The 27881-nt window shown below is 36.8% G+C and overlaps 1 protein-coding gene across 1 annotated transcript; it reads left to right on the forward strand.

Moving 5' to 3' along the window:
* The first annotated feature begins 486 nt into the window (after positions 1 to 486).
* On the forward strand, positions 487 to 27273 carry NMT1 (N-myristoyltransferase 1). The gene is made up of 12 exons (XM_087945330.1): positions 487 to 717; positions 15149 to 15248; positions 15711 to 15855; positions 16716 to 16834; positions 17639 to 17730; positions 19265 to 19381; positions 19846 to 20016; positions 21109 to 21217; positions 22579 to 22749; positions 24265 to 24432; positions 24697 to 24834; positions 26462 to 27273. Exons 1-12 carry the CDS (start codon positions 611 to 613, stop codon positions 26480 to 26482), a joined length of 1458 nt encoding a protein of 485 aa, XP_087801456.1. The 5' UTR covers positions 487 to 610; the 3' UTR covers positions 26483 to 27273.
* The last annotated feature ends 608 nt before the right edge of the window (positions 27274 to 27881 follow it).

Here is a 27881-nt window from a genome sequence, read left to right on the forward strand (position 1 = left end):
AATAAGGTTATTTCAAAATTAGAACTCCATTATATGGAAGACTTCCCTCGAGGGTCAATCAGCCCCCATCTGGCTGAATTTTAGAAAAGCAAATTAAGTTGATTCTGTTCTGTTCAGCGTTTAGGAACTAAATAATATTATGTGTTTTTATTGATTTAATATATTGTTCATTTTGCCTTTTTAGTTGCATTTTTATTGTAATATTTTTACTTGATATAAACAGGTCAAAATTTGGAGGTACAATTAAGTAAGGAATGGAATGGAATAGAATAGAATTCTTTATTGGCCAGGTGTGATTGGACACACAAGGAATTTGTTAATAAGTGTTAATAAGAGTTAAGTAAGTATTCCATCCTCCCTGTGATTTAGGGCACCTCTGCTAGCAAGATAGCCGGAGGAGATAAGAGAGAGCTAGTTCAGTACTGGGAACATTTTTTCCACAAAGACTCATGGGTACTTTAATTCCACGCCCTCTATTGCTTTGATGAGGGGTTTGTAAATTACATTGTTGCCTACAAATCCCACGGCGCACAGCAGTTGAGCGTCCAATCGAGATTTGGCTTTGGGCACTGCGCAACCGCGTCAGTTGACGAGGCTTCCCTTTACCAAGATGGCGGACGACGGTGAGACAGCGGTGAAGGGGACAGCAAGCGAGGAGAATAATCACCAACATTGCAGCGATTGTGAGAACGATGACGAGCAGAATTACAACCAAAGGCAAGCGGGTGCCGAGTCTCATGGAGCAAAATTCCTCGTAGCGGAGCCGTCGTAGTATTATTGTAGAAGGGAGGGAGGAAAGGGAGAACGTGGGCGAGGCCTAACCCACTTTCCTTTGCGTAGCACTTGATTGGGTGGGGGGGCTAGATATTGTATGCTGAATGGCTGGTTGCTTTGCCTGTTCCCAAAGAAGCACCAATGGCCGCCGACCACAGTTGCCGACAGCAGCATGACTGGAAAAACTCAGCAATTGTCGGCCCTGACGCGTGTCCCAAGACCGTAATGAGACCAAAGCTTAGCTGAGATATTTGGTGATTTGGGCTAAATTAGGGTGTTCATTATGGCCAGGGATGGTGCTTGCTTGCTTTATACGGGGGTGGGGGAGAATCCCATCATCTCAGCTCAGGCTTTATTTACCCATTTAGCTCAGTTTGATATGCTTTGACAATGGCTCCTCAGAGTCTTATACGGATAGGTTTCCCTTCATCTCTTACTCTATGCTTTTAGCTAATCACACTGAGAGTTACCAAGAGATTTGCGTTCAGGTTTGCTTAGATCATGAATTTCCTTCTCTGGCTCAGCTTCAAGGCAACCCAGTGTGAAAATAAAAGAAAATCAAATCACCATGTCTAAGTATTGGAAAATTAAGATTCTGTTTTAGTAAGGACAGAAACACGTAGTCTCCAATACCAAGTGATTATTTTGATGTAATTACATGGGCATAACATGGCTATGGGGTTGTTTATAGAAGAAGAGGAATTTGTCCATTTCCTTACAATGAAAACCTCGAACAGATCCTAGAAAAAAATACTTTCAAAGGCGTGACTGTTAAGAAAAAGGAAATTCAACAAGTTGAGGCAAAGAACATAATATAGGTACAATTAAGTTAGTGGAAAAAATAGTTCAGAGTAAATTATGGATTGGCTGAGGTATACAAAATGTCAAGCTAAAATATATTTGGCGAAATATATATTTGTTGAATCCATCAGGAATTATTAATTTATGTCACAGTGGGTTATATCACCTACTCTATACACTTTGTGAATTATATAGAAAGTCAAAGGTTGTGATAGGTGGCAACCCAGTATAGAACTGCCTGCTTTGCAGTGTAATATTCTTCTCAGCTAATACATAAACTAGGTCAAACTGACACAAAATAGCAAGTTTTCATGACATTGATAAGATCCACATTCCTTTTACTATATGTAACATACTCCCTGCAACCAAAGGAAGGTTTCAAATGTATGTCAATGTCCTCCAGTTTGGTTTATTGAAGGAAAAGATAATAAATTTATTCAGACATGAAAAGACAATAAATTTATTCAGGCTTTCCTGTGGTTAGTAAATAAGAGCCATACTTTTACACAATAAGAGGGGTTATGTGCAGAATTTCTTTGAAAAGCCAACATCTTGAGTGTTTGTGATCTCTTTTTCAGACAAGTAGCCACTCCCATTTCCAAAGATGACACTCGCTACCTATTCTTCTCACAAAACAAGCTTTTTATTATGTAGTTCTATTATTACTGTATAATGTGTGAAAACAAATAGATTTCCCATTATGTTCTTCTGTTTTATATTATAATTTATCTGGAAGAAGCTCTTTAGATTCTTTAGATTCTAAAGAATCTTTAACAATTTCATGACTATTCAGAAATCAGGACAGGGGTGTCAAACTCAATGTCTTAACGGCGGTGTCATGTGATGTATCAGGACTTTTTCCCCCTTCGCTAACCAGGGGTGGGAGTGGCCAGTGTGTGGCGCATCCAGCCTTTGGGCTAGGAGTTTGATAGCCCTGAGCTAAGGCATCTCCTATCCTATCTACTCTTATACAGAAATTATACAGAAATGCAGTTATGATAAGAGCTGTATTGTTGAATAGTTGCCTATCGGGGGTGGGGGAGGAAGAGGCAAAAAATATTAACTTCAGGCCCATTCGCAAAAGAAACCCATGAATATGTGGTCTATTAAAATTAATCTATTAGAAAATAATATTAATTCTCTCATCACAAAGAGAATCATAGCAATACATCCTCTGCGGTGGTATGTTTGACACCTTTGATTTGGTTGAGATTACAAGATTCTTTTCAGCTGGCAACTCAGCTGTCAGAATCTGGATTAAGAATTCAGTCTTGGTGATGTGTGTAATAAAAACTTTCCCTTGTAGAATGTGACTAGGATTTTTGTTTTAAAAAAATGAATATGTGGAAGCAATACATCTACTCTTTATTTATGGCATGTTAAAGACTAAACTGAAGAGAATAGAGTTTATAGGTGACTTATTTTATCATATGGAATGGCAAAGATTGATTTTAAAAATCTGATTCCATTATGGAATTCAAAGCAGTATTTAATGTTGCACTGATCCAGATGTGCTTAGCTTCAGTACAGCTAATGTATAATGCGATTTTGGGGCATTCAAAGGAGCCAAATTAGCACAAGTACTACAATTCTACTCTTCCTGTTTGGCTGAGTAATCTTGTATTACATATATTCATTTTTTTAAAAGCTTATTATTCCAGCTGTACCTGAAAAGTTGCATAAAGAAACCCAGAAATCAGTAAACCATAGGCAATAATACAACAAAACACAGACCTAGGACAAACGTTTACTTTGCGTTTTCTCCCAATTTATCTCCTTTGTTTTCCCATGCAGCTGGAGTGTGTTCAGATGATGATTTGAGGATACAAGCAGATTCATATTCCAACATTATTTTAATCAGATGTTCTGTTCCCAGATTATACACAAAACCCAATATCTTAATTGGGAATACTGCAGATGTTTCTATGTTATTGATATATGTAAGTGTACCATTGAACAAATTTACAATTGTAGACAAATATTTTACAGGAGTGACTATAATTTAAATTGTCATACCATATCTAATCAAAACTGCTTCTGGTCATAACATCTTTTTTAAAAAAACATTCACAATTTGGGGAGGTGGTTTTAACTCTAGCTTGGCTTTCTAGGTGGAGTACAATCTTACCTCAACCCCATATTCCAAGGTTTTTTTTTTTACTCTGGATTTAATCTGAAATTTATCTAGTCCAGGCTGTCAAATGACCCACGGACCGGATGCGTCATGCACTGGCCATGCCCATACCCGGTTTAGCAGAGGGGAAAAAAGTCACGAAACATGTGACACTGTTGTGATGACACGATTTTGACACCCCTGATCTAGTCCGTCTCTATTCCCAGAATTCCTCAGAACAGACATTATTTTGTGTGGTTTATTTTCCATGTGATATGGAAGAGGAATGTTATATTTATAATGTTTTAACTTGAATTTCATGATAAATCTTGTGGAACTTTATAGTTAATTACTATTTGAGCAAGATAAAACTTTGTGATATTTCAAAAAGTGGTTAGTGAAGATGGCTAACATACATTTTCTGGAATTTACTTACTAGAGTCAGGCAGTTATCTCTTACATTAGACTTCAGAATAATATTGTACTTTTGAGTATTAAATGTTGAGATTTCAAGACTAATCAGAATAAATATTTCTGCCCAGTAATCATAATTCATCTTCTAGTTCAGGGGTCTTTAAACTTGCCAAGTTTGAAGACTCTTGTTCTAGTTGGTCTTGGAAAATATATATTATTTAGAAAATACATTGTTTACTATTTGGAAAACTAATGAAGTTCTATTTAGATAAATGAAAATTTTAAATGCACACTAGATCAGGGGTCTCTAACCTTGGCAACTTTAAGACTTGTGGACTTAAACTACCAGAATTCCTCAGACAGCAAAGCAAAGCTGGCTGAGGAATTCTGGAAGTTGAAGTCCACAAGTCTTAAAGTTGCCAAGGTTGGATACTCCTGCACTAGATGATTTGAAACCCACTTTGGTTGCTTTGATATAAATAAATAAGTTCACCCTGCTAGAAGTTGACTAAATGGCTTTTTAGTCAGACCTGTTATATAGGATTTGGTAATACATTGCAGTTTTCATGCAGGTTGAGGTTGGGGAATTTCCAGTCAGACTTTGCTTTTTGCATTTAAGAATTCTCAGGAGTTTTCCAAAACAAATGTATTATATTCACAGCTTTTATGTATACCTCTAACATAGGGACAGATACAAATCAGCATTTTTTGAAATATTGTATTCCTTAGACAATTTGTCTCTTTTGGCTGCCTTTTATAATTTAGTTTTATGCCAAAGACTATGTAAAATTAGGTTGGAAAAGATAATTAACAACCTTCACTACTTTCAGACTGAGAACTTCTGTACAGAGCAATATTAAGATTAATCCAGGGCACAGTGCAATCTAAACAAAGAATAGAACTGATTAAAGTAGTATTAGGGGAAACATCAAATAGATGTGACCTTTTTTCTAAAATAAAATAATGAAAATACTTACTTTTCTCCCCATCCATTGTCACAGTGTTTAGATTATGAGAATGGGGTCATCTTAAATAAAGTTACACTGAACTTTATTAGATGCTCTCGGAATCTTTTCTAGAAGATAATTCCATTAAGAATTTACTTCAAATGAATGATTATGCTGAACCCTAGAGAAGGCTCATTCTCTTTGTACAATTATCCAAGTACAATAAGTAATTTAATCAAGATACCGGCCTGGAATAGTCAGCTCTCAACACAAAAGTTCACCAGAAGACTTTAGACTAGTTATTTCTCTTAATGCAGTGTGGTTGTTGTGGGGAAAAATTGGAGCACAGTTGAATGTAAAGAAATTTTTTGTTTAAAAATCATTAATATAAACTTCCACTGATGCTGGGACAAAAAATTCAATGTATGTTTTAATGAGATAACAATTCCAGACTGGAAACCTTTTCTGTATTCATAGTTTTAATTCATTTATTGAAAATGTTAACTAGATAGGTAATTATGTATAAACATTAAAATTATATTAAAATATTGTTTCTTCAGTTACATGTGATTCAGTATTATTCACTCAAGATTAAACATGAAAATATATTGATTTATTGAGTCAGAATATTGAATAATTAATCCATGTGTCCTTGAATAAATAGATTATAGAAATGTTTTCAACCTAAAGTCTAATACTTTGTCAGGTTAGGGTTGACAAGGAAATTAAGTTTTGAAATATTTTAATATTTCTGGAGTAGGTCTTATATATCAAAAGTTCACTAACTCCCCCCCCCCCAAAAAAATTTCATTTAACTTCCATAAAGCATAAGAAAAATATGACTATATGCATATTCTTTAAAATGTATCCCAAACAATACATTTATAAAACGACCATAAAAAAGAAAACTCTTCTTGTATCTGTTTATAAAAATGGATTCTTTAATAAAGTTATATATTTGTCCTTTTATTATATTACAAATCATGATATTGTTATTGCAATCATATGTGTGCAGTATTAAAATTATCAATATTCTATTGTTTATATGTTTTGAAGTATTGGAAATAAAACAATTCTATCAATATTAATTACAATTTTGAATTATTACAAGCATGATTATTACAAATATTACAAGCATGAAATTATTTGCATTTTTCATACAAAATGTAGTGTAAATTAAAAATAAAATTGCTGCAGCTATCAACAATAAATTATATTTAAATATCCTCTGGAAAACATGGAGCAACTCTTTCTTCTACTATGTTATCAAAATACCAGACAGTAATCTCATTGAGAACAAGTTTAATAGGAAGCTGGGAAAAAAGTGGTTCCTGTTAAAGATGACTTAAAACTCACCCCTTATCTCTGGATTGAGCATATAAACATGCAGTAATTTCCATGAGTAAAAAATTAGATTTAGGTGGAATAGTGCTGTAATTTAATGAGTGATCTAAAACTTGATTAAAATTTCCCAAATTATCTGATCCACAGTCCAACTAATGATGTTTAAATACATACAATAAAATAATTGGAAAATATTTAGTAAAGCTATAGTAAGGAATTTAATAAATTTATTATTTTAAGAATATGTTTCTAAATTATTTGTTCCTTGATCTACTCCAAATTTTGAACACTTGTTAGAATGACTATACCACTGGCAGATTTTGAACTTCTGCTAATTCGTTTGGGAAAATATGAGTTTATACATAGTTAGTTTGGGAAGTGTCTCCATCCCTTTTATATCAGAATATGGTAAGAGACCTTATATACTGTAGGACTGAAAATCAAAGAAAAAACAAACATATGTTCTATTGCAGGGGTGTCAAACTTGTGGCCCATGGACCAAATGCATCACGTGCTGACCATTTAACCTGCGTCCATTTTAATGAAGAGGGGAAAAGTCACGATACATCACGTGACAACCATGTGATGCCGCATGTTTGACACCCCTGCTCTGTTAGCTGTTATATTTGTGGGTAAGAGTAAAAATAAATTATTTGGAACTATGCCATTTTTTAAAAAATGAAATAAAATAAAATATATGACATTAAAACTAAAAGGGCCCTTAACCTCCACTCCAAAATGTTCTACCACAACTTCTGGATGCACTGCAAAAACAACAGCGCAGGATTTCCTGAATCAAATCAACTTACTACACTCAAAAATACCTGATAAATTTGGGGCAACATCCCCCAGACCTACTGTTCTTTTAACTCCTATCCATTTTAGCAGCAGCTGGATTGAAAAACTTCTCACATCTGTGAAATAATTGAAACATTTGCAGAGGAAAAAAATAAACCCGAACTCTTTTGATTAAACTAACAAGGTTTACTGAATAGCTTTTCCTTCAGAATTATCTGTAAAGGAAAATCTGACCAAAAAAACATTCACCATCTTTGTTTCCTACTGAAGGGCTCCTGTGTGAAAATATTCAGTACAATGTATTCATAGCATAAACCAGAGTAATCTCAGCAATAGATTAGGTTTTTGAGCCGAATAAAAAATGAAAGGATATAAATGACTTGAATTTAAATTCTATATTCTGGCTAGAATGATAAAATCATAGAAATAAATAAGTCCTGCTCAGTGTTTTGGGAATATTTAGAAAATGTTAAGTGATTTCTGCAATGAAGGCCTTATAAGGAGGTTACTATCTTTGTTTCCTTTCAAAGCTTACCACATCTGTGGCAAGTTGTTTTCAAGAGTTTTGCTGCTAAGTCATTCTTCATGTGATTTAATCACAAGAAGCTTTTCATTTTTTATCACAGCTTGGATCGTGCATGTTTTTATTCAGATGATGCAGATTGGTTTTTATGTGCATAAATTCAGTAATTCTGAACATTTAAATGCACTGAAGAGAGAGAGAGCATTCAGAATAGTTAAAATCTTAGGGTTTTTTCCCCTTGTCTTTAAGGTTCAGATTAATTTGGTTGAAGCTCCTCTGACCAATTATCAGCATAACAAACTATTCTTCTCTACCATGTGACTTAACATTGAACTGATACACCTGAAGAGAGGTTGTGCTTCATGAAAATGTTCTATATTAATATGGCTGAGTCAACTTTCAAATGACACAAGTGCCATCCTGCATTCTTTTAATGCAACCTGGCTGGTATAATTCAGTGGTTTCTTTTGAAGAAAGAAAAGTATAGAACTATGAGAATCCAAATAGATACTGAACAACTTTAATGTTCCTGAAATGGAACCATTTCTAGAATATGAGTTAAAGATCAATCCATCTTAATGAAAACAACATTATAAGTAGTGCTCACTTAACCACATTTGAGACTGGCAACTCCATCTAAGCAACATGGTCATTAAACAAAATATCACATGATCGCAACAAGCTTACAATCTCACTTGTGCTGCGATCATTAAGTGAATCACCCATGGTCATTAAGCACATTATCGCATGACTGCAGCTTGTGATTTTGCTGATTTCTTCATTGCTTGCTTGATGGAAACCAGCCATGAATTGTGCAAATAGCACTCAAATGGCTGTGGAACCATTGCAACAGTGTCTCAACACCTGCTGGTTGCAAAGTGCTCAAATCTTGACTACGTGGCCATGGGGATACTGTAATAGTTGTGAATACAAGGACCAGTCATGACGTTACTTTTAACTGAATGGTCAACCATTAAGGGAAGAATAATAAAGGTCAACCATTAAGGGAGGAATAATAAAGTATTAATATATTAAGAACTAGTGAACATTATTAATGAGTAAAAAGAGAGTGTGTATCTTCATTATGTACACAAAACAATATTTTATTGAAATGTTTATAATTTGTCAAATTTGTAAAGATTTCCCCATCCAGTTTTATCTGACTTTAGTGCTCATCTCTGTTTCTCAACTGAGGAGCCAATATTGTCCGAAGACATTTCCATGGTCGTGACCAGCATGATTATACACCAAGGTGCATAGAATGCTGTTATCTTCCCACCGAAGTGGTATATGCATTTGCATGCTTTCTAACTGCCATGGCTGGCTGGACTGGGGCAAGTAATCGCAGCTCATCCCATCACATGGCACTTGAGTCTCAAACTTGGGCTGTCAGCTTTCTAGCTGACAAACTCAGCATCTTTAACCGCTGAGCCACTGCAACCGCCATATCAGATTTACATAGCTGCCAGTTTCACAAGTGACTGAGCAGCATATAATAGTTCCTATATAATTTAAACTGTAGTCTAAAGAAAACTTGTTTACCTCAGTCCATTGAGAAATGATTAACAGCTCATTTTCTGGGCCTTATACTGTTTTCTGTGTGCTAGACGTAAGATTAAAAATGCCTTCTATGGGTTTAGAGGTTATTTTCATTTGTTGTATTGTTCAGAGACCCTGGGTTGCATTGTGTTATGTTTGTTTCCTCTATTTTGTGTGATTTCAATCATTTGGAGTCATTTGTATACCCAGCGGGATATCTTGCTTGGTTTTGTTCTCAGCACATGGCACATGGTGTAGTTCTCATTTTATGATTAAATGGTTTTAAAAAGCACTATTTTTTTGGTTTAGGGCTGTTTTTGCTTCATCTTTTTCATCTAGAACAAGAGTCCCCAATCTCTGGTCCAATGTGGCCCATTGGGAACCGGGATACACAATTGCCAAGCGAGCACACAAAGCTTTGTTTGCATATGTGCGGGATTTGGTTGCATGTGTGAAACCCTTCCCCCCTTCCCCTCTGGCCATTGTTGGTCTACGGAACCTGAAAGGTTGGGAACCGTGATCTAGAACACTACACTGACACTACACTGCAATTGCATTTCTCTATTTTCTTTAGTTATATTCAGCTTAACCGTGTTTTTTAATTCTCTATTTAAACACCACCTATGTGTTCAGTGATTGAGTTTATGCAGTAGTAAGACATAATTGGATTATTGTATATTGATTGCCATATTTGCAGGTGATGTTGCATAAAAAAGAAGAAAAAACCCACAGCAACTATACATTTTTGACAATAAGACATTATGTGAGTTATATGGAATGTGTTTTATTCTTTTCTATGGAATTATGATTAATCTGTGCTACAGAGCTTTATATTTTTATATCATAGTTTTCTTTCTTCATTTGATTTCGCCACTATATACAACCAAAAGCATGCAGATTCCTTCTCACCATAATATTTTGCCCAGACTTGTTCTGCTATCCCTTTGGGTTTAGGAAAGTTTATTTGCTCAAAGTATTGTAGCTGATTAAATGTATATTTGTGAAGTAGAATTTATGCTAGCTTCTACATTTGAGAGGGTATGATTCAGCAGACAATATATTAGAGAGTGATGTGGTGCAATTATTTAAAATTTCCAGAAATTCAATTTATATTTCTGTTGGAAAGAACATTTTAATCACCAGTGAAGCAAGCTATTTTGAGAAGTTCTGGATAGTCTACCTTAATGTTTTTGTAGTGGAAGGTAATAGTGGTAATAATGCTCATTTACCTGAAGAATGAACAACATTGCAGATTTCTTAAAAAAAACAGCAGCCTGTCTCAATTTACAATACAAGTAGTCCTCATGATAACGACAGCAATGGAGTCTGAGGTGAATCGCTTCATTAATAATCCCCCTTCTTTGCTCTCCCTAATGCATCTGTTAAATCAATGCATGGATCATTAAGTGGAGCATGAGATGCCTCTGGATTGAGAGAGACCCTGGGAAGTGTAGTGCAGGGACAAACCCAGCTACAGTGGGCCTCACAAGGCCTCCTAAGGCCCACACCTGGAGAAACCCATGATCCCCTTCTAGCCCCTTGGGGTCCCCACTGCCCTATAGACATCATCACTGTCCACTCTGTCACAATCTCACACTTATATTTCAAAGATCCTCAGAGGTCAGGATAAGGAGGGAGACTGCTCTGTTGCTGGGCCACGTGGCACAATTCAGGAGAAGAAATCATGCCAGTTTTCATTGCTAGCGTTAGTTCCCCCAGTCTTAGCTATGCTAACTTTACTGTAGCACAATCAATGTTGAGAGTTGTTGCTGGTGAAAAGAAGAATTGGTAACCTTAGCTCACGCAGTATTAACTGTGTTAGCATAAAGCTAGCATGGCCCAACAATGGACTGGCCTTCCCTAGGCAACTTTATGAGCGCTGGATACCTTCAAAGGTAAGTGAACAGTGACTGGGAGTGGGAAGGAGTATGTGAAATCCGGTGGGATGGCAAAGCAGGCCCAGTGCTTGTGGGGACACAGTAAGGAAGAATGGGGAGAAATTGGTAGATGGGTGTGCTGAAGCATCTCTACAGTTGGTTGTAAGGGGAAATATACACACAGGGCTGCAAGTGTCATAACTGAAACGGGATCACGTGTAGCTTTTGGGGAATTGGTTGTAACTTTGACCAGTCATTAAATGACTTGTTCCTCGAAGACTGCTGTTATGCTAGCATAAGCAATGTTAATGGATTAGAAAAGTATAGGCCAAAACAACTGGAAGACACCAGCTACAAAGAAGGTTTTCATAGCAGTCATGGTGCCTAATCAGTATCTTATGCCGATTCTGAATTCCAGAATGATAAGGATTGGTTGATACCAGGTAATTTCCAATGAGGATTCTCAACTCTTAATTATTTCAAAATAACAAAAAAAAAAAAAAAAACAATCACTTATTCTACCTAAATGAAGCCATTAAAATTGTAGTCAATTTGAAACATTTCTGTGGGCCAGTTCCAATTCTGGTTCAGAAAAATAATTTCTGAACTGACTGTTCATGATATTGTGCTTGTCTCCAATTTTGAGGATTTAATTTTTAAAAAAATATCCTTGCAAAATGCCAGGGCAATCTCGTTTGTAAGTTTTTTTAAAATGTTTCTTTTGAAATATTCAAAAGAACTGACATAAATGTTTCATCAAAGATGGTTAGAACAATTTTAAAGTGGAATCCCTTGGAGACAGATCAACTGAAGTAGATCAATGGTAATATTTGTCTACAATGATTGTTATTCTGCAGTGTTGCAGAAGAACATATATTTGGAAAACAATTCATAATAATTCATAATTTAAAATTGTAGGTCAGGATAAACAAAAGCTTTTATTAGTCATGTTTTCAAACTCTTTTCTTAATCTCCCTCTCCCCTCGTTATGCCACTGAATATATGTCACATCACCAAAATGTCCCATGTTGCCTTGACAACCAAACTATTATTTAAAGTGAAATCTCCAGCACAGAAGGATTGCCACTCTGTGCAAGATTATTATTATTTTATTATGTTGATAAATTATTATATGCTATATTGTTATTAATGTAATAATTAAGATTGTTACTATCCAAATAGTTGAGTCTTTTATCTTAATGCTAAGCAAAATAATGCTAAGTTCAGTAATAATAATAGTGTGTTGATTGTATAGAATTATATTATAAGTTGTTATATTTTGAAGTTTTTTACATTATTGCCATGACTTCTGACTCAAAAAATTAATGTAGTATCATTAAGAAAGGAAAATGTGCTGCACCAGAGTAACAGCCAAGCAAGTGACATTACTCATGTAAACATTTCATATCATATATTGTGATCAACCTTGTTTATTTCTTCACAAAACTGGAATACAGATTACAGTTTTAGTGCACATCAAAGGAAACTTTATTAATTGTATAAACACGCAACTTAATTCCATTCATTCCACCTTCCTCTTGGGAGAAGGAGCCAGTCCAACATTTTCCTTTGGTTATCCCTAGTCTGCTCATGAGACGTTGATTATTTTTCCCCATAAACACAATGTCTATGTCATATATTAGCCAGAGATGGAAATGATAGGATTGTGAATGGTAGTATGGTATACATACATGGGTAATTTCAAGATAAACGTGAAGCATTTTGTGGTTGTTTGTGCAGTCTTTCAGACCAATAGAAACTGACTTTGATTTGAAAGCCAGTGAAATGCAGTTAATATTTGCATTAGCATGTTAGAAAGCCAGTTAAGGATATTATGGATAGTATGACAATTGCAAGAATATATAGATAGCTTAACAACATTAGGAGAATACTTGCCTAAGGTTATTTTCAAACTAGAATAGCAAATCATGGGATTCACTCTTGAAGTTTATATGAGGAGCTGGAGGGAATGTTGCTAGGATTTGCAAATGGCCTAAATTTGGGTGGGATATCTATATTTAGAAAAAAAAAAATTAGAAGAACTGAAAACAGCAGAGAAGTATTTACTTAGGAATCAGAAATAAAATACATAGGCATGGTAGGAATGAGGGAGTTGGCTTGGCAAGAGAATTAATGAAGATATTAGAATAGTTGATTGCAAACTGATTATGAGTCAACAGTATAAAATGGTTGCAAAAATGCAAATGCAGTTTTAGTTTAGTTTATTGTCATTGCACCTTATACAACAAAATCAAACACCATCTTCAGTACACATCATGACCATGACCATGAAAATAAACACAAACACACATCCTTCACCCTTCACACATTGAACAGAAAACCCCCAACACCGCACCAACACTGCACTATAGCAGAATTCAAAAGAGCTACTGCCCTGGGATAGAAGCTGTTTTTCAGCCCATTTGTCCTTGTTTTTATTATTCTGTACTGTCTGCCAGATGGTAATAGTTAAAAAAAAGGGTTCCCAGGATGAGATGGATCTTTGAGAATGTTTGAACTTTCTTAAGGCATTGGGAGCTATAAAGCTCTTCCAAAGAGGGGAGAGGGCAACCAATAATCTTCTGGACAATGACGTTCACCCTCTGGAGTGCTTTCCTATCTGCCATTGTGCAATTGGCAAACTATACAGAGATGCAGTAAGTTAAGATACTCTCTATGGTGCAGCGGTAGAAGATCACCAGCAGTTTTTCATTCAGTTGTTGTTTTCTGAGAAGTCTCAGGTAGTATAATTTCTGTTGGGCCCTTTTGACCAGGGCTGCAATGTGGGCACCCCAGGTCAGGTCCTCTTTTAGGGTAACACCCAGAAACTTAAAACTGGCCACTTGCTCCACTCGGTCTCCATTGATAAGCAAGGGCTGGATGTCTGATCTGTTCCTCCACAATGAGGTGGGGGCTACAATTGGCTGGTGGTTGTATTTTATCTGTCTCTGATGTCTCCACTTCAAATGAGCAAAGAAATGATTCAGTTCCTCTGCCAATGAAGAAGCATCCCCCTCAGCAGGGATGACATTGGTTGGTTGATGGTTTGTAATTTGTTGAATTCCTTCACCATACCTGCCTCATGTTATTGCTATAAAAATCCTCAATCTTCCTCTCATAATCAGTCTTGGCCTTCCGAATACCTTTCTTCAGATTAGCTCTGGCAACACTGTATCTTGCCCCATCACCGGACCTAAAGGCCTTGGTCCTGTCACTCAAGAGACGCTGGAGTTCCTTGGTCATCCAGGGCTTCTGATTGGGATAGATCCTAATACGTTTATCCACAGTGATAGTATCTGTGCAGTGTTAATATAGCACAGAATAGTTGCAGTGTGCACCTCTAGGTTAGTATAGTTAATATACTTAATTTAAATGTCTAGAATCCAAATCACAGAATTAATACTTCCACATTATTCCACATTGACTGAACTCTCTTTTGAGAATTTTATTCTCAATAGCCCTATATTTATTTATTTATCAGACATATGAGCCACCCATCTCTCTCACAGGGATACTTTAGCAAATCACAGGATTCAGACAAACCGAAACATGCTAAGGAAAGGGCAGGAAGAATGGTCAGAGAATTAGAAAGAATGAAAATTCCAGTTAAGTATTAGGAAAGTGTCCCTCTCAATAGGAACAGCTTTACAGTAGAAGCAGTTAGTCAGAAAAGGTTGTGCTGTCATTCACAGAGGCTAACCAGCTGTGTGTTTTGAATGCTTTAATTTGGATTGATGCAAGGAATTAATTTAGGACTTGGTGACTAAATGGTTCTCTCTCATTCTGATCCTGTGTTTGAAAAGATGCTAGGATAATATCTGGGAGGAAAATATGATACCATCACGGTTTAATTCCTAGCAATGGTTTCTCTGAGCATCTTGAGACTACCCAAAAATGTGTGGTGAACAACCTAAAAGAAGGAACTCTTGAATCTTCTCCTTTTCTCCTGTAGTCTCAAAATCCTGTTGTTAGCAGTGAATATCTTAGGTTTGTTTCTTATGTTCCCTTTGTTTTTCAGCTCAACAGATGAAAGTGTGTGTAAAAAGAAGAAGAAGAAGCAGAAACGGAAGAAAGAAAAGGGGGAGCAATTTGATCTGGTCCAAGATCAATCTGCAAAGGTAAAATCACTTTTTTGTTAGATTACTATGTTGAATTCTTCCAAACCTTCATACCTACATATGCTTATACTGGAGCTTAATGCTTATCTTATTTACTTTGTGGTATATGTGCAACTAGAAGTGCTAAGAATCCACATTGAAGCTGCTTGTTTCTTTCAGTTGCAGTAATCCTAATCTGTCTGGTCATGGCCTGACTACCAACAGCTATATAAATTAGCAGCTCTTTCTTTGGGGGGGGAGGGGTTTCCTTGGGAGATTGTGTGATTGACTATGCAACATTTCTTACTCTTGTTCAAGATAGGCAGAGGTGTAAAGGGAAAACATATGCATTTTATGTAGTCTTTAGAGGAGAAAGGCAGGATATCTCTCCCTCAAAAAAGAGAACCGTTTAAATTTTTCTCAAAGGACAAATAATGAAGGCTGGTCAGTCTATTAATTTTTCTACATTTGGTTCATATACAGGTGAATTCATTGCCAGCAGAAAGGATGCAGGAGATTCAAAAAGCCATTGAGCTCTTTTCTGTAGGACAAGGGCCTGCTAAGACCATGGAAGAAGCCACTAAACGCAGCTATCAGTTCTGGGATACACAGCCTGTGCCCAAGTTAGGTAGATATGAAAAGAGGGTCTTTTTCCTTTTTCCCTTCTTTCTGTTTTAAGGAAAATAAAGCACGTGCAAACTGGACACATAACTCTTGACTTATGACTGGTCACTTAATGACTATTGAAAATTACAGTTGGCCCGAAATGGGTGCTTTATGGCCCATCAAGCACTTTTGGCTATTGTAAAATGTACCATGTACAAATATCCCCTCACCGTCCCAGGGTTGCACATGACTGCTTGGGAGCTGCCTCATCTTTATGACCAGTTGCAGTGTTATGCAGTCAGATGACCATCATTGGCAACATTTTTTGCCAGGTTTTTTGCCTATTTTTGCCATGCCTATTCAGAAGAATGGGTTTATACTAAGGATTGTGGCATTTGCTTAACAACCATGGTGATTCATTTAATGACCACGACAAAAAATGTTGTAAAACATGGGTATCTTGACTTAACTACTATTAACAGCTTAATAAAAAGAAATCCGGTCCCAATTGTCAAGGACTACCTGTACATTCATGCCTTTCATGCCACATTGAGAGACAGAAGAAGACTCAAATTAGAAGCAATACTGATCCAAGGCCAGGAACTGATTAGATGTAGACTGAAAACAGGAATAACATGTGAGCTAGTGGGGACAAGGCTGTTCAACCTTGAGCTGTAAATACTCCCTTCTAAGGCTGTCTTGTAGCTATAGTGTCATAGGAATCAGAAGCATGGATGATTGGAGCTGCCCAAACAAAAGGTAATAAAGTAGTTTGTGAGTTTAGACATAAAGACTGACTAGGCAAGGCTAGGAATGTTTCTTGGAGAGTGAATTCTCATGTATGGAGACAGCTTGCTTTCATTCTTGTTTCCCTTCTCTCAGGTGAGGTAGTAAACACTCATGGACCTGTTGAACCAGACAAGGACAACATCCGTCAGGAGCCCTATACTTTGCCTCAGGGCTTTATGTGGGATGCTCTGGACTTGGGGGATCGAGGTGTGGTGAGTAGGGATGAGGCAGAACTAACCATCCTTTAAATTTCTTTTTAAAGCAACCGCCTCCCTTCACCCCTCTTTCTGCTATTATGATATTTTTCATCGCTTTCTCTAGCATCAGTTTTAGAGTCCTGTTTTTTTAATTGAATTCTCAAGCATTTTATTAATGATCCTATATTCCTTTTTCTTCTTGTCTGCGTTAGACATAAGTGATTGATACAGCTACTTTTGCACCTGCCCTCTTCTTTGGTTTGTTCAGCTATACTTCCTGTTCTCTTTCCCAGCCACATTCAGAAATCTTTCTAAAAACAGTTTCTTTTGTAGACTTTGTGGCAGCATCTTTTGCAGAATTGTTTTGCAATTTCATTTTGTAGTGTTTAGCGTGGCTTGCGCGCTTGATTCTGCTGTATATCTCTGGGTTTCTCTTCTTGTTCTACTCATTTGTGTCACAGTTTAACTCAGAACCTCATGTGTAGAGAATATGAAATACCTCCTTATCTTAGAGCCAATGTTGATTTACACTTTTATAGTTTAAAAACTGGTTCTTTCAGGACTGGTTTAAAATTTTATGCACAAACTGTGCTGTAAATTCATAGGTTTTATTGCTTCAGTAGAATTGGATTAAAATTATTTGCTAAAATCCATTGACAGAAGTAAATTTTTCTTATAGCCATTTCTACCTCTGCCATAGTGTGTTGGTTGTTTTCCCCACAGTGAATCTCTAATAATCAGCAGGTACCCTGTTTTCTCTTAATAGAGAAAGCTTTGCTTCCTTAAGCAGATTATGCTTCTCCTTTTTACTTTCTTTAGCTGAAGGAACTGTATACTCTCCTGAATGAAAACTATGTGGAAGATGATGACAACATGTTTAGGTTTGATTATTCCCCTGAATTTCTCCTGTGGTGAGTTATAGTTTTTCCTGAATATCTCAGAGGTGTCTGTCCATTTTTCTTTCTTCTTGTACAGAAGATAATAAAGACAAACTATTTCCTTTCAACAAATATAACACAGAGGTTTTCTCCAAGCGCTGGGGAGTAGATTCATTGTGTTCATCTTGACATGTTACCTACTCTCTAAAATCTTTTTTGTCAAAAGACTGAAAGCCCCTTTCGCAGGAGCTAGCTTATCTTATCTGCATTAGGCAAATCTATTTTTATCTTCCTGAGTAGTTGGTAAATAGGAGGCAGTTCTGCCCTTACAGGTTCACAGGCTGAAATGCTGCTTTTGGCATAGTAATTTAGTTCAGTGTGCTAAACATGCATAACGTGAAAGGAAAACATTAAAAAAATAAGGAACAGACAATTCATAGTATTTCAAATAAAGATCTGAAAACCATGATGGGGTCCTGCTTTGGGGGTCCTTGCATACGGTGAATGAGGGGCTGTGTTTCTTTCAGGTAAACATTTAACAAGTCAATCGTTTCCTTCTTCTGTGTGACAAAAGGGCCCACTAAGAAGAACTGCTTATATTAATGTATTAACAGGTAGAATAGATTTCCCTTCTACGTTCATTTAAATTGAATTGGTGGGAAAAGACATTTTAAGGTTTAAGTACCAATAAGGTGGTTCTTCTTTAGATAGGGACAGCCTAAGCTTATTATTGTTAGTTCACATAAATTAGAGCTAGTCAGAACAAACCCCAAAAGTAAATGTAAGCTTTCTGTATTATTCAAAAAGGTACCTCTTTCAGACAGAGTAATCCCATATTGGCAGCTTTCTTAGGGTCAGTGATTTGTTTTTTAACATACCTACTATGGATATATTAGCTAGGGTTGAATCAAAATGGCTATTGGAATAAGACCATGTGTTAGTACGGCATTTGTTCTCTTATCTGGCAGCCTTGGCATTCAATAATTTGGGATTTTCTCCAAGTGAATGGATTGGTGAAGGAGTAAACAGTTTGTTCTTCTTGTTCCATTTCACTCAATTTTATTATTGGCTATGAAGGAAGAAAAGTTCTTTTCTCTGCTGCAATGGACTAGAAAAGCAAGGGTGACTCTTCCATCTTTCTTTTACTAGCCTCTTTGGCTTTCATGTTGGGCCCTGGAGCAAGAGGCTGGCCTACCTGTCATCACTTTGGAAACTGAGTCGGTTTCCCATGAAGAAAAAGTAGTCTCCTATTTATCTTTTGCAAGTGCCATGCAATTTTAGCCCATAGTTCCTTTTATAGACTTGCTTTTAATTCATGCAGGGAATCCTTATGAATGAAAAGCAGGTGAAACAATTTGTTGACAGGGAAGTTTGTAATGTGTTATTAAATGCCTAAAGGTTTTCTTTCCTATGAGATTCACACTCATAAAATTTCCTTTGTCTCCCTATTGCTGGCATACATGGCTCCATCCACTGGCTACTGTAAATGCCTTGTGCTAAATGGTGACATACTGCAGGTTCTTGGATCAAAAACATTTTATTTTATAATATTGTGGATTTTCTCCAGGGCTTTGCGTCCTCCGGGCTGGCTTCCCCAATGGCATTGTGGTGTCAGGGTGATATCAAGCAAGAAATTGGTTGGCTTCATCAGTGCTATTCCAGCTGCTATCCACATATATGAAACGTAAGTTAAGTCACACTTCTCTGTTTATGCCCAAAGAGCTGCCATTCCCCAACTGCCTCCCTCCTTTCTTTTCTTCCTTGATGAGAGTTAAATGGAGCTTAGAATTGAACAAAAAAGTAAACTCACATTGTAGTCTTTCAAATTAAGAGCTCTGTGCATTTATGGAGTGATTTTCAGCTTTTTGACACAGGTATCTATGTGGAATAAATAAGCAAGACTTTGTAGAAGGTTTGAGTCCTTCCATTTAAAAGATCTTATAAATGTATGGTGATATAAACATCCTGAAGTAGAGAATGTAACTCTGTGTTGCAGAGCGAGACAGCATATCTTAGGTTCTTAGATGGAGAGGAGAAAAAGTTGTAGCCTTAGCAAATACAGAAATACATCTTTTTTACATTCCTCCAGTTTGCTTTCCAAATTGTAAGAAACAGTAGTGAGTAATGGTTTCTCCTCTTCCATTAAAGGGAAAAGAAGATGGTAGAAATAAACTTCCTTTGTGTGCACAAGAAACTGCGTTCCAAGAGGGTGGCACCTGTTCTGATCCGGGAAATCACCCGACGAGTCCACTTGGAAGGGATTTTTCAGGCAGTGTACACAGCTGGTGTGGTTCTACCAAAGCCCGTTGGGACATGCAGGTAGATATCAATTCCTAAGTTTTCTTTCCTAAGTTTCATTTTTGTTACTTAAAATCTCATCTCTTAGATACACCCTTTACTTTAAAAAAGAAAAGAAAATTAGTCCTCAAACCAGAAAAGGGAATTATTGAGCAAGAGAAGACACTTTTGAGCTGAAAACTCCTTACATACTGCAAAAAACAGGAGTCACGGAACATTTTCTTTAGGCATAAGTTACTGAAGTAGAACATGGAGGTTCTTGGCCTGGCTGATTAACTAGTTACCTTAGCTTGAGAATAAAGCAGTGTGTATTTGGAAACAGTAGGGCCAGTATTTAAGCCAGTCATTCTCCATAGCTCACAAGTTAATGGGGGTGAGAAGTAAAGATTGCTTTGCAAAATTAAACATCAATTTTGCATCTGTCTCAGTGAGTTAGACATGAGCATAGAGCCAGTTTGGTCTGGTGATTGAAACATTAGCTAAAAAGCAAGAGATGTGAGTTCAACTGCCGCCTTAGCCATGAAAGCCATCTGGGTGACTTTGGGCTAGTCACTCTCAGCCCAAATCACCTCACAGGGTTCTTGTGGAAAAACTAGGCGAAGGAAGGTGTATTGGATGTTTGGTGCCTTGCGTAATTTGTAAAAGTAATACAGGTGGGATAATATAAGTAAATATTTTTAAAAAAATAAAAATTAGAGGTTCAGACTTAATTTTTCCATTTCTCTGCCAGTATGGACAGACAAATTCATTACGAGGAAGAGAGAAGGGAGGTATCAAGTTTTCTGATACTGTAGATTTTGCAGTGGATGGGCCCAGATAAATGCTAGAAGTATCACTATTGCTAAGAAAGTAGTTTCACTTTTAAAATCGTGAATGACTGGGAATATGAAGAATATGAGATGCTGGAAAGAAACATGTTTTAGATTGACAGCTGCTCATTGTTCTTGGAAATGGTTGAAAAAAATACATACCTTTTGAATGTAAAATATAGTTCTAATACTGAGCTAAGCCTTGTTGATAGGTTTCAAGATAGACACACACACCCCTTTGAAGAAGAACACCATATGAATGGAATGAGTAACCTGGGATATTGCTTTTTTTTTTTTTAAATAGGTATTGGCATCGGTCACTGAATCCACGCAAGCTGATTGAAGTCAAATTTTCCCACCTCAGTAGAAACATGACTATGCAACGCACCATGAAGCTTTATCGGCTTCCCGAGGTGTGTGATTATGGACAGGGATTAAAGAATTTCTTAAAGAGTTCTTTTTATAACAGAAGCTCAAGAAATGTTCAATTTTGCTGACCCATCTTTCACCTGTTCTCCAAATTTAGTGTCTGAGAGTGTCACTTAGGACTGAAAAACAACAACAATTAAATCTAATGGGAGGGGGAATATTTCAAGAGTTATATTTAAGCTGCAACTTTCAGTGCTGGAAAAGATTTTGTCTTCATGAATTTCAAGTTAGAATAGGCTTGTGTTTGTGCTTTGCTTTGCTACGTTCTGCATTCCACTTCTTTAGCAGTTCCAGAAATTATCTAAAAATAACATTCCCAAAGTGCAGCAGAGCAAATTATTGCCTCCTGCCAGCTGACTGGCGGGAGGCATGCACCCATGCACGGCAGAGCTGAGCTGGGGCAATGACGCACATGCCCAAAGAGAGGGCTTTGTGTGCCATCTGTGGCACGGGTGCCATAGGTTTGCCACCACTGGTCTATAGTGTCAGGATTCCGGCAGTTACCCCATGGGAAACAGTAACTGGTGTATTTTTGAATAAAGCATTATTCATTGTTTTTCCCATTTTATTCATCCTCTTCTATGAGGAAGTAGTTCTCCACATTACCATCAGATGTGTTTAGATAATTTTGGTTACTCCCAGTGCAGAATCTTCTCAAATATTACTGTTTAGTTCAAGTCTGGATAAAATATTCTGTGCTAGAAAGTCTGATATTTATAGAAGCATAAGCATTAGCACTTCCTGGGAGCTCTCTTCTATTCCAGAAAAATTGCTTCTAGTTCATGAAGAAAATGGCTGTCAGATATTTTGACAATGCAGAACAAGAAATTGTATAGGGAATGATGTGAAAGTTGTTCCCTCTCATACTAAGACTGGTCATTTTTAGATTTTTTTTCCACCATATTACATTGGCTAATAGTTTGGAATGGGGGGGATTTTTTGTGTTCTTCTGGATCATTAGCTTTGGGTGCTAATGATTGCACAACGGTGTGAATTGTGTAACTTAATTGCCATCTTAGCAAGGTATTTAGATTTAAATGTTCTTTGAACTTCTTCTTTGCTTCTAAAATCAAGACATTGTAGGAGCAGTCCCATGTTAATTTACAATATCTGTGAATTCAGTTCTTCTAATTTAGTGTTGCCACCTTGACAGATAGCATACTATTTTTATAGAGTTGTCAGGGACTGATTGTTTGCATGCAAAGCTGGTGTATCATTAAGGAATAGTTTTTCATTGAGATTTTTTGAAATATAGCTTGAAAACGGACAGGAACACTTCCCTTCATCCTCAACCAAAGTTAATATAGAGAGTGTTTCTAAATGAGTGAATTGTATCTCTTTCCAGGCTACTAAGACACCAGGACTACGGCAAATGGAGCGCAAAGATATCCCTGCTGTGCACAAACTTCTGGCAGAATATTTGAAACAATTCCATTTGTCCCCTATGATGACTGAAGAAGAAGTGGAGCATTGGTTTCTGCCCCAGCTCAACATCATTGACACATTTGTTGTTGAAGTGAGGGCTTTTTTCCTTTTTTATTAGTCCAATCAGCTCACCGTTGTTTTGAAATACAGTATATCAGCAGAGTGTTTATGAGTGTGAGAAAGTAAGTGTATGTGTGTGTGTGTGTGTGTGTTAAGGTCAATTTACATTCTGACTATGTTTTAAATTATTACCTCAGTGCAGAATTTGGACATGCAAAACTGAAGCAGAGATTTCACAGTATGTTCATGGTCTTGTGTAAGTGTGATATAATGCATGGATGAGAATTCAATTCTTCTCTTAACTGTTTATTTTAAATGCAAAACAGTCTTCCCTAACCTAATACCCTTCATATGTCTTGTTGGACATCAACTTCCATAATGCTCAGCTAGTATGTCTAATGGACAAATCATTATGGGAGTTGAAGACCAACTGATTTGGATGACAAATAGTTGGGGCTCCAACTATCCAGAAAATAGCTCCAACTATCCAGAAAGTAAATTGTGCTCTGGTGCACTGCTATATCTAAAAAAATTGGATTTAAAGCAACTTGAGCAGAAACTGCAGATACAAGTGAAAGAAGTGATGGAATTCTGAGGCGATCAACTATATATTGCCATTAGCTTGATACCCGTGCTTTACTACAAAACTATATGGTTGGGCTTGGTTTTGGGGGAAGAAAATAACAGGGGGTGGGGGGGTGGAATTCTGTCTCTGCCTACCAGCATCCATCAATATTCATCTGGCTAGCATCCTGTCAGTGTGTGAGAAAGTTGAGGGCTGTTTGGAAACTGAAACAGTATTTGCTGTGTGAGCAAGAAGGAGATAGCAAGGAGCCTGGGTGTGGCTTAGCTCAACTGTTCTGTAGTAAAGCTGCTTGCTTCTGTGAAAGTAAAACTGAAACTCCTCTCTTCTGCTTGTATTTTGCATTTGGAACAGATTTCTTTTCAGGTAGGGAGGGTGAGTAGAACTCCTTAGTATCAGAGCGTGTCAATATATATTATTATTATAATATACGAAGTATTAATGCTCGGGTGGTCATTTTGAAAAATCCTTTCTTAGTGAGCACCTAGAAGCCAAGAGGAACATATGTGCCAAATTTCAAGTTTGTAGGCTTTACAGTTCTGGAAATTTCATGATGATGCATGAGTGGTATTTTGCTTTTATATATAAAGATTTCAGAAATTGAATGCCATTTTTAAAACTCTGCTCCTAGAGAAATGTATTCTATTTATTAAAATCCTGGAACTTGAGACGGGGGAATGGGAGAGAGGAAAAAGAACAGAAAATTCAAAAATTACATATTTACCACCTGCAGTCTGAAGCGGTACATATAGAGCTCTTCTGCCTGATTTCCTATTCATTCTGTTTCATATCTAAGCCAGAATAATATACAAAAAGGGCGGAAATGCTATACAAATTTCCTTACTATGCTAAACTGTGGAGAACAGGCATAATAGCTGATGATGGTGCTAACATTACAATTGTTTTTCCTCTGATTGAAGATTGAAAAAAATTAATTCTAAAGTATCTAACTGTTTTCACCAGAACACTGACGGGAAGGTGACAGATTTCCTGAGTTTCTATACACTGCCCTCCACCATTATGAATCATCCTACACACAAGAGTTTGAAGGCAGCCTATTCTTTCTACAATGTCCACACCAAAACACCTCTTATTGACCTCATGAATGATGCTCTCATACTGGCCAAATTGGTGAGTTTCTTTCTTGGTTTGCTTCTAAATGATGTAGCATTTAGGGGGGAAAGGTGTTGATGCAATCAATCTCTCAGAGAAGAAAAATGCAGAAGGCTCACTACTTGATGTTGTTTTTAAAAACAGCAAGTAGTGAGCCTTCTGCATTTAAAAAAATATATGAAATTAATTCTACAATTGAGCAAAACGTCTTTCTTCTTAATACCATGGAGCTACAAAGCATATTTACCCACCAAGTTTTCTTTTAACTGCCTCTTTTTGCAGAAGGGTTTTGATGTTTTCAATGCCCTGGATCTTATGGAAAACAAGACCTTCCTGGAAAAGCTGAAATTTGGAATTGGCGATGGAAACTTGCAGTATTACTTCTACAATTGGAAATGCCCCAGCATGGGAGCAGAAAAGGTGGGTAAAACCCTGCCTCTTGCATGTTAGGCTAGACAAATGACATGAAAAAAGTTGTCAGTACAAAGAGCCTTCCAAATCATTATGCAGATTGAGGCACACAAAGGATAGGCAGATCCGCTGCTGGAGAGAAGGAGTAGCAACAGCTGCAATGTAATCCCAAGGAACATAGCTTGTCTACTTACTGCAATTACCTCAGAGGAACAAAGAGATAGGGGGGGAGTCTTAAATTCACTGAAAATGGAGTTCTAGAGGAAGATGTTGAAAACCAGCAGTTTTGTGGGAGATCCAAATAAGCGAGTGACTAAAGCGGAGGTAAGAGAAGCACCATCCCAGGTGCTCTCTTGTTGCTGAGAATATGGTGGTGGGGAAGTGTCTTTGAAAGTAACTGAATGAATGTGGGCAAAAGGTGCAAATGAGAGCAGGGGTGGAAAAGAATTGATGAGGAAACCCGCTGCATCTCCTTCATTGCAAATTTAGATCAGCGTATGAGCTGTGTACCCTTCTTATGCCTTGTGCATATAGAAGGCCACCTCTTATCAGTTTAAGAACTCGTGAGAAAATAGTGGAGTCTGTGTGGATAAGAGATTCTCCATGTCAAATATTCATTAAAGGCAAGAACGGGAGAACAGGGTTAGTGGAATGAATGAACAGAACTGGAAGTATTAAGCATGCTTATCCTGCAGTAAGGCTCATGGATCTTGGGACTTGCTACAGAATAAGCATGCATGGATTTCTTTGTGCTTGCACTGAGTGCAAAAGCCCCCTTCCCCCCCAAAGGAAGAGGCGGTTTAGTAGTACAGTAGCAGCTTTTATATGTTATGTGGAAGTAACACCCGTGGAAATTAGTTATTACAAAGTAAACTGCTTAAGTTTATGCTTCTGAGCCCAATCCCTAAAACAATTTCTTTCTCTGTATATAAGAGAAAAAATGTTGTAAGGGGAAATGATTTGTATATTTATGCAGATAAATTAGTGGAAAGCCTTAATTTGCAGGCATTTAATATTTCGATAGGAATAAGATTTTTTTTTTTATCCTGCTCCATCCTTTCTTGCTATAGTCTTTAGCTAGTTCATGTGTAATATTCGTGTGTGCATTACAGTTTTGCATTGATCTGGATTGATTTGAAATATGGTTGATTTAAGAAAATCCCAATCAGTATAATATGCATGGTTCAATCCAATACTTCTTTGGATCCAGGTTATTGAGTAATGCTGAGATTCACATGTGTAAGTTTGGTTTTCACATAAACACATTTGCTGGGAGGAAAAATCTTTTGCAATTGGCAAAATAAGCAGGATATCTGCTTGTTTTGTTTGGTTGGTTGGTTTTACCTCTGATCTTTGGGAAAGGGGTCTCAAATTCAGACTTCCTTTGGAGTAAATATTGAAGAAAAAAAATAACCTTCCTTCCTAAGTTTTGAACTATTATGGGTAAGTAAAATCTGAAAAAAAAAAAAATTAAAGGCCAGCACTGATTATCAAACTCCTTTTCAGTATTCAGGAGACAACCTGCTTTGAGTATAAAGCAGGATTCACCCGTCAGGTGAGTTGTGCATAGACCTGCTGAGTCAAAAGCACGAAAATACTTGCTAACTCTTCATTTCATCTTGAATATTTTTCATAGGTTGGCTTGGTGCTGCAATAACCAATTTTCTCCGAAGAAGGGCAGGCGGAAACTGAAGGCTGAAGTCCTCATGGTTCAGAGTTCCATGGAAGTGACACAGCCCTGGGGAGGAGCTGGTGACCACTGCATTTGCTATGTGACATGACATTTCTGATGATTGTATCACGTGCCACTGAGCACACCAGTGTATTTCTGCCAGCTCTTGGCCTTTCCCCTCCCTCTTCCCCTCATACAACATGATCAAGGGAATGTAACTGCTGAGAACTAGCTCACAATTTTACAATTGGCATACATTGGAGTTAACGGGTGAATAATGACAAAAATTATATTATATATTCTATATTTTAACAATGATTGCTGTTCATCTGAAGTGGAAAATGGGGTGGTATCATCAGGCAACATAGCTTTTTAATCTTAGAATTATTATTCAAAGCCTAGTGGTTTATTAGGATGATTTTTTCAAAAAAAAAAAAAGACCAAAAATTCGGCTCTTTGGATTTTCGTCAGAAGAGTATATTGCATTCCCTCTTCCCAAAAGAGGTGTATTCCCTTTTTATGAAACAAAAATGATTCTGAGCTGCAGTACATAATTGGCCTAGTTAATGGAAGTTTTAAAGCCAGCTTTCAGTTTTTACATAGCACTATGGCCTTTTTAATTCTGATCCCTTGTTAAGACAACTTTCTTTTAAAAACCAAAGGGCTATTTCAATGATGGATGATCTTTACTTTATGGTGGAATGGGGTATGAATCCCAGCTATTGTTCCCTGGATGTGCACTAATAAAACTATAGTATAATGTTTGAATAACCAAATGTATAGTTTGTGGCTTTTGGTTTATGGAATCCATTCTTGGTTTTGTTGAGGAAATTCTCCAGTTTCTTCCAAGAAATTGTAATGGGGGGATATTTAATATCATGAATTGTAGCTATTCTCTGTCAATCTCCGTTTATTTTCTAGCTATGGTATCTAATGCATCAATTATTCTAAACTTTAGTTTTCTGCCTTGCAATCAATTTATATTGTCTAGCTTTGAAAATAACTCTATGCCCATTTCCTCTAATGAAAATTGGCTGATAAAATCAGACGCTCTGCTAGTGGATTAAATATATATAGCAATTTTGCTAGCGTTCACATAAAACTTGCTAGTGTTCACAGAAAACACCAGAGAAGCTAGAATGAAAATGTATTCAATATATTTTATAGGATGTAAGAACTTTGTTGGTGGGATAAATGTTAGTTAGGTTATATAGGGTAGTCCTTGAGTTATGAACAAAAATTGAGAGCAAAATTCCCACTGGCAAGCTGACACTTGTTAAGTGAGTTTTGCCCCATTTTATGAACTTTCTTGCCACAGATGTTAAGTGAATCACTGCAGTTGTTAATTAGTAACAGAGTTATTAATTATTCCATCTTGGAGAGG

Source organism: Notechis scutatus, chromosome Z, assembly GCF_049901735.1.
Source record: "Notechis scutatus isolate UNSWTSFEM ecotype Mainland chromosome Z, rNotScu1.2, whole genome shotgun sequence".
NCBI lineage: Eukaryota > Metazoa > Chordata > Lepidosauria > Squamata > Elapidae > Notechis > Notechis scutatus.

Coding starts and splice junctions, on each gene's coding strand:
- NMT1 (XM_087945330.1), top strand. CDS start 611: ATGGCGGACGACGGTGAGACAGCGGTGAAGGGGACAGCAAGCGAGGAG. Junction 15,856..16,715: donor ACAGCCTGTGCCCAAGTTAG/GTAGATATGAAA, acceptor CCCTTCTCTCAG/GTGAGGTAGTAAACACTCAT. Junction 24,433..24,696: donor CTCTCATACTGGCCAAATTG/GTGAGTTTCTTT, acceptor CTCTTTTTGCAG/AAGGGTTTTGATGTTTTCAA.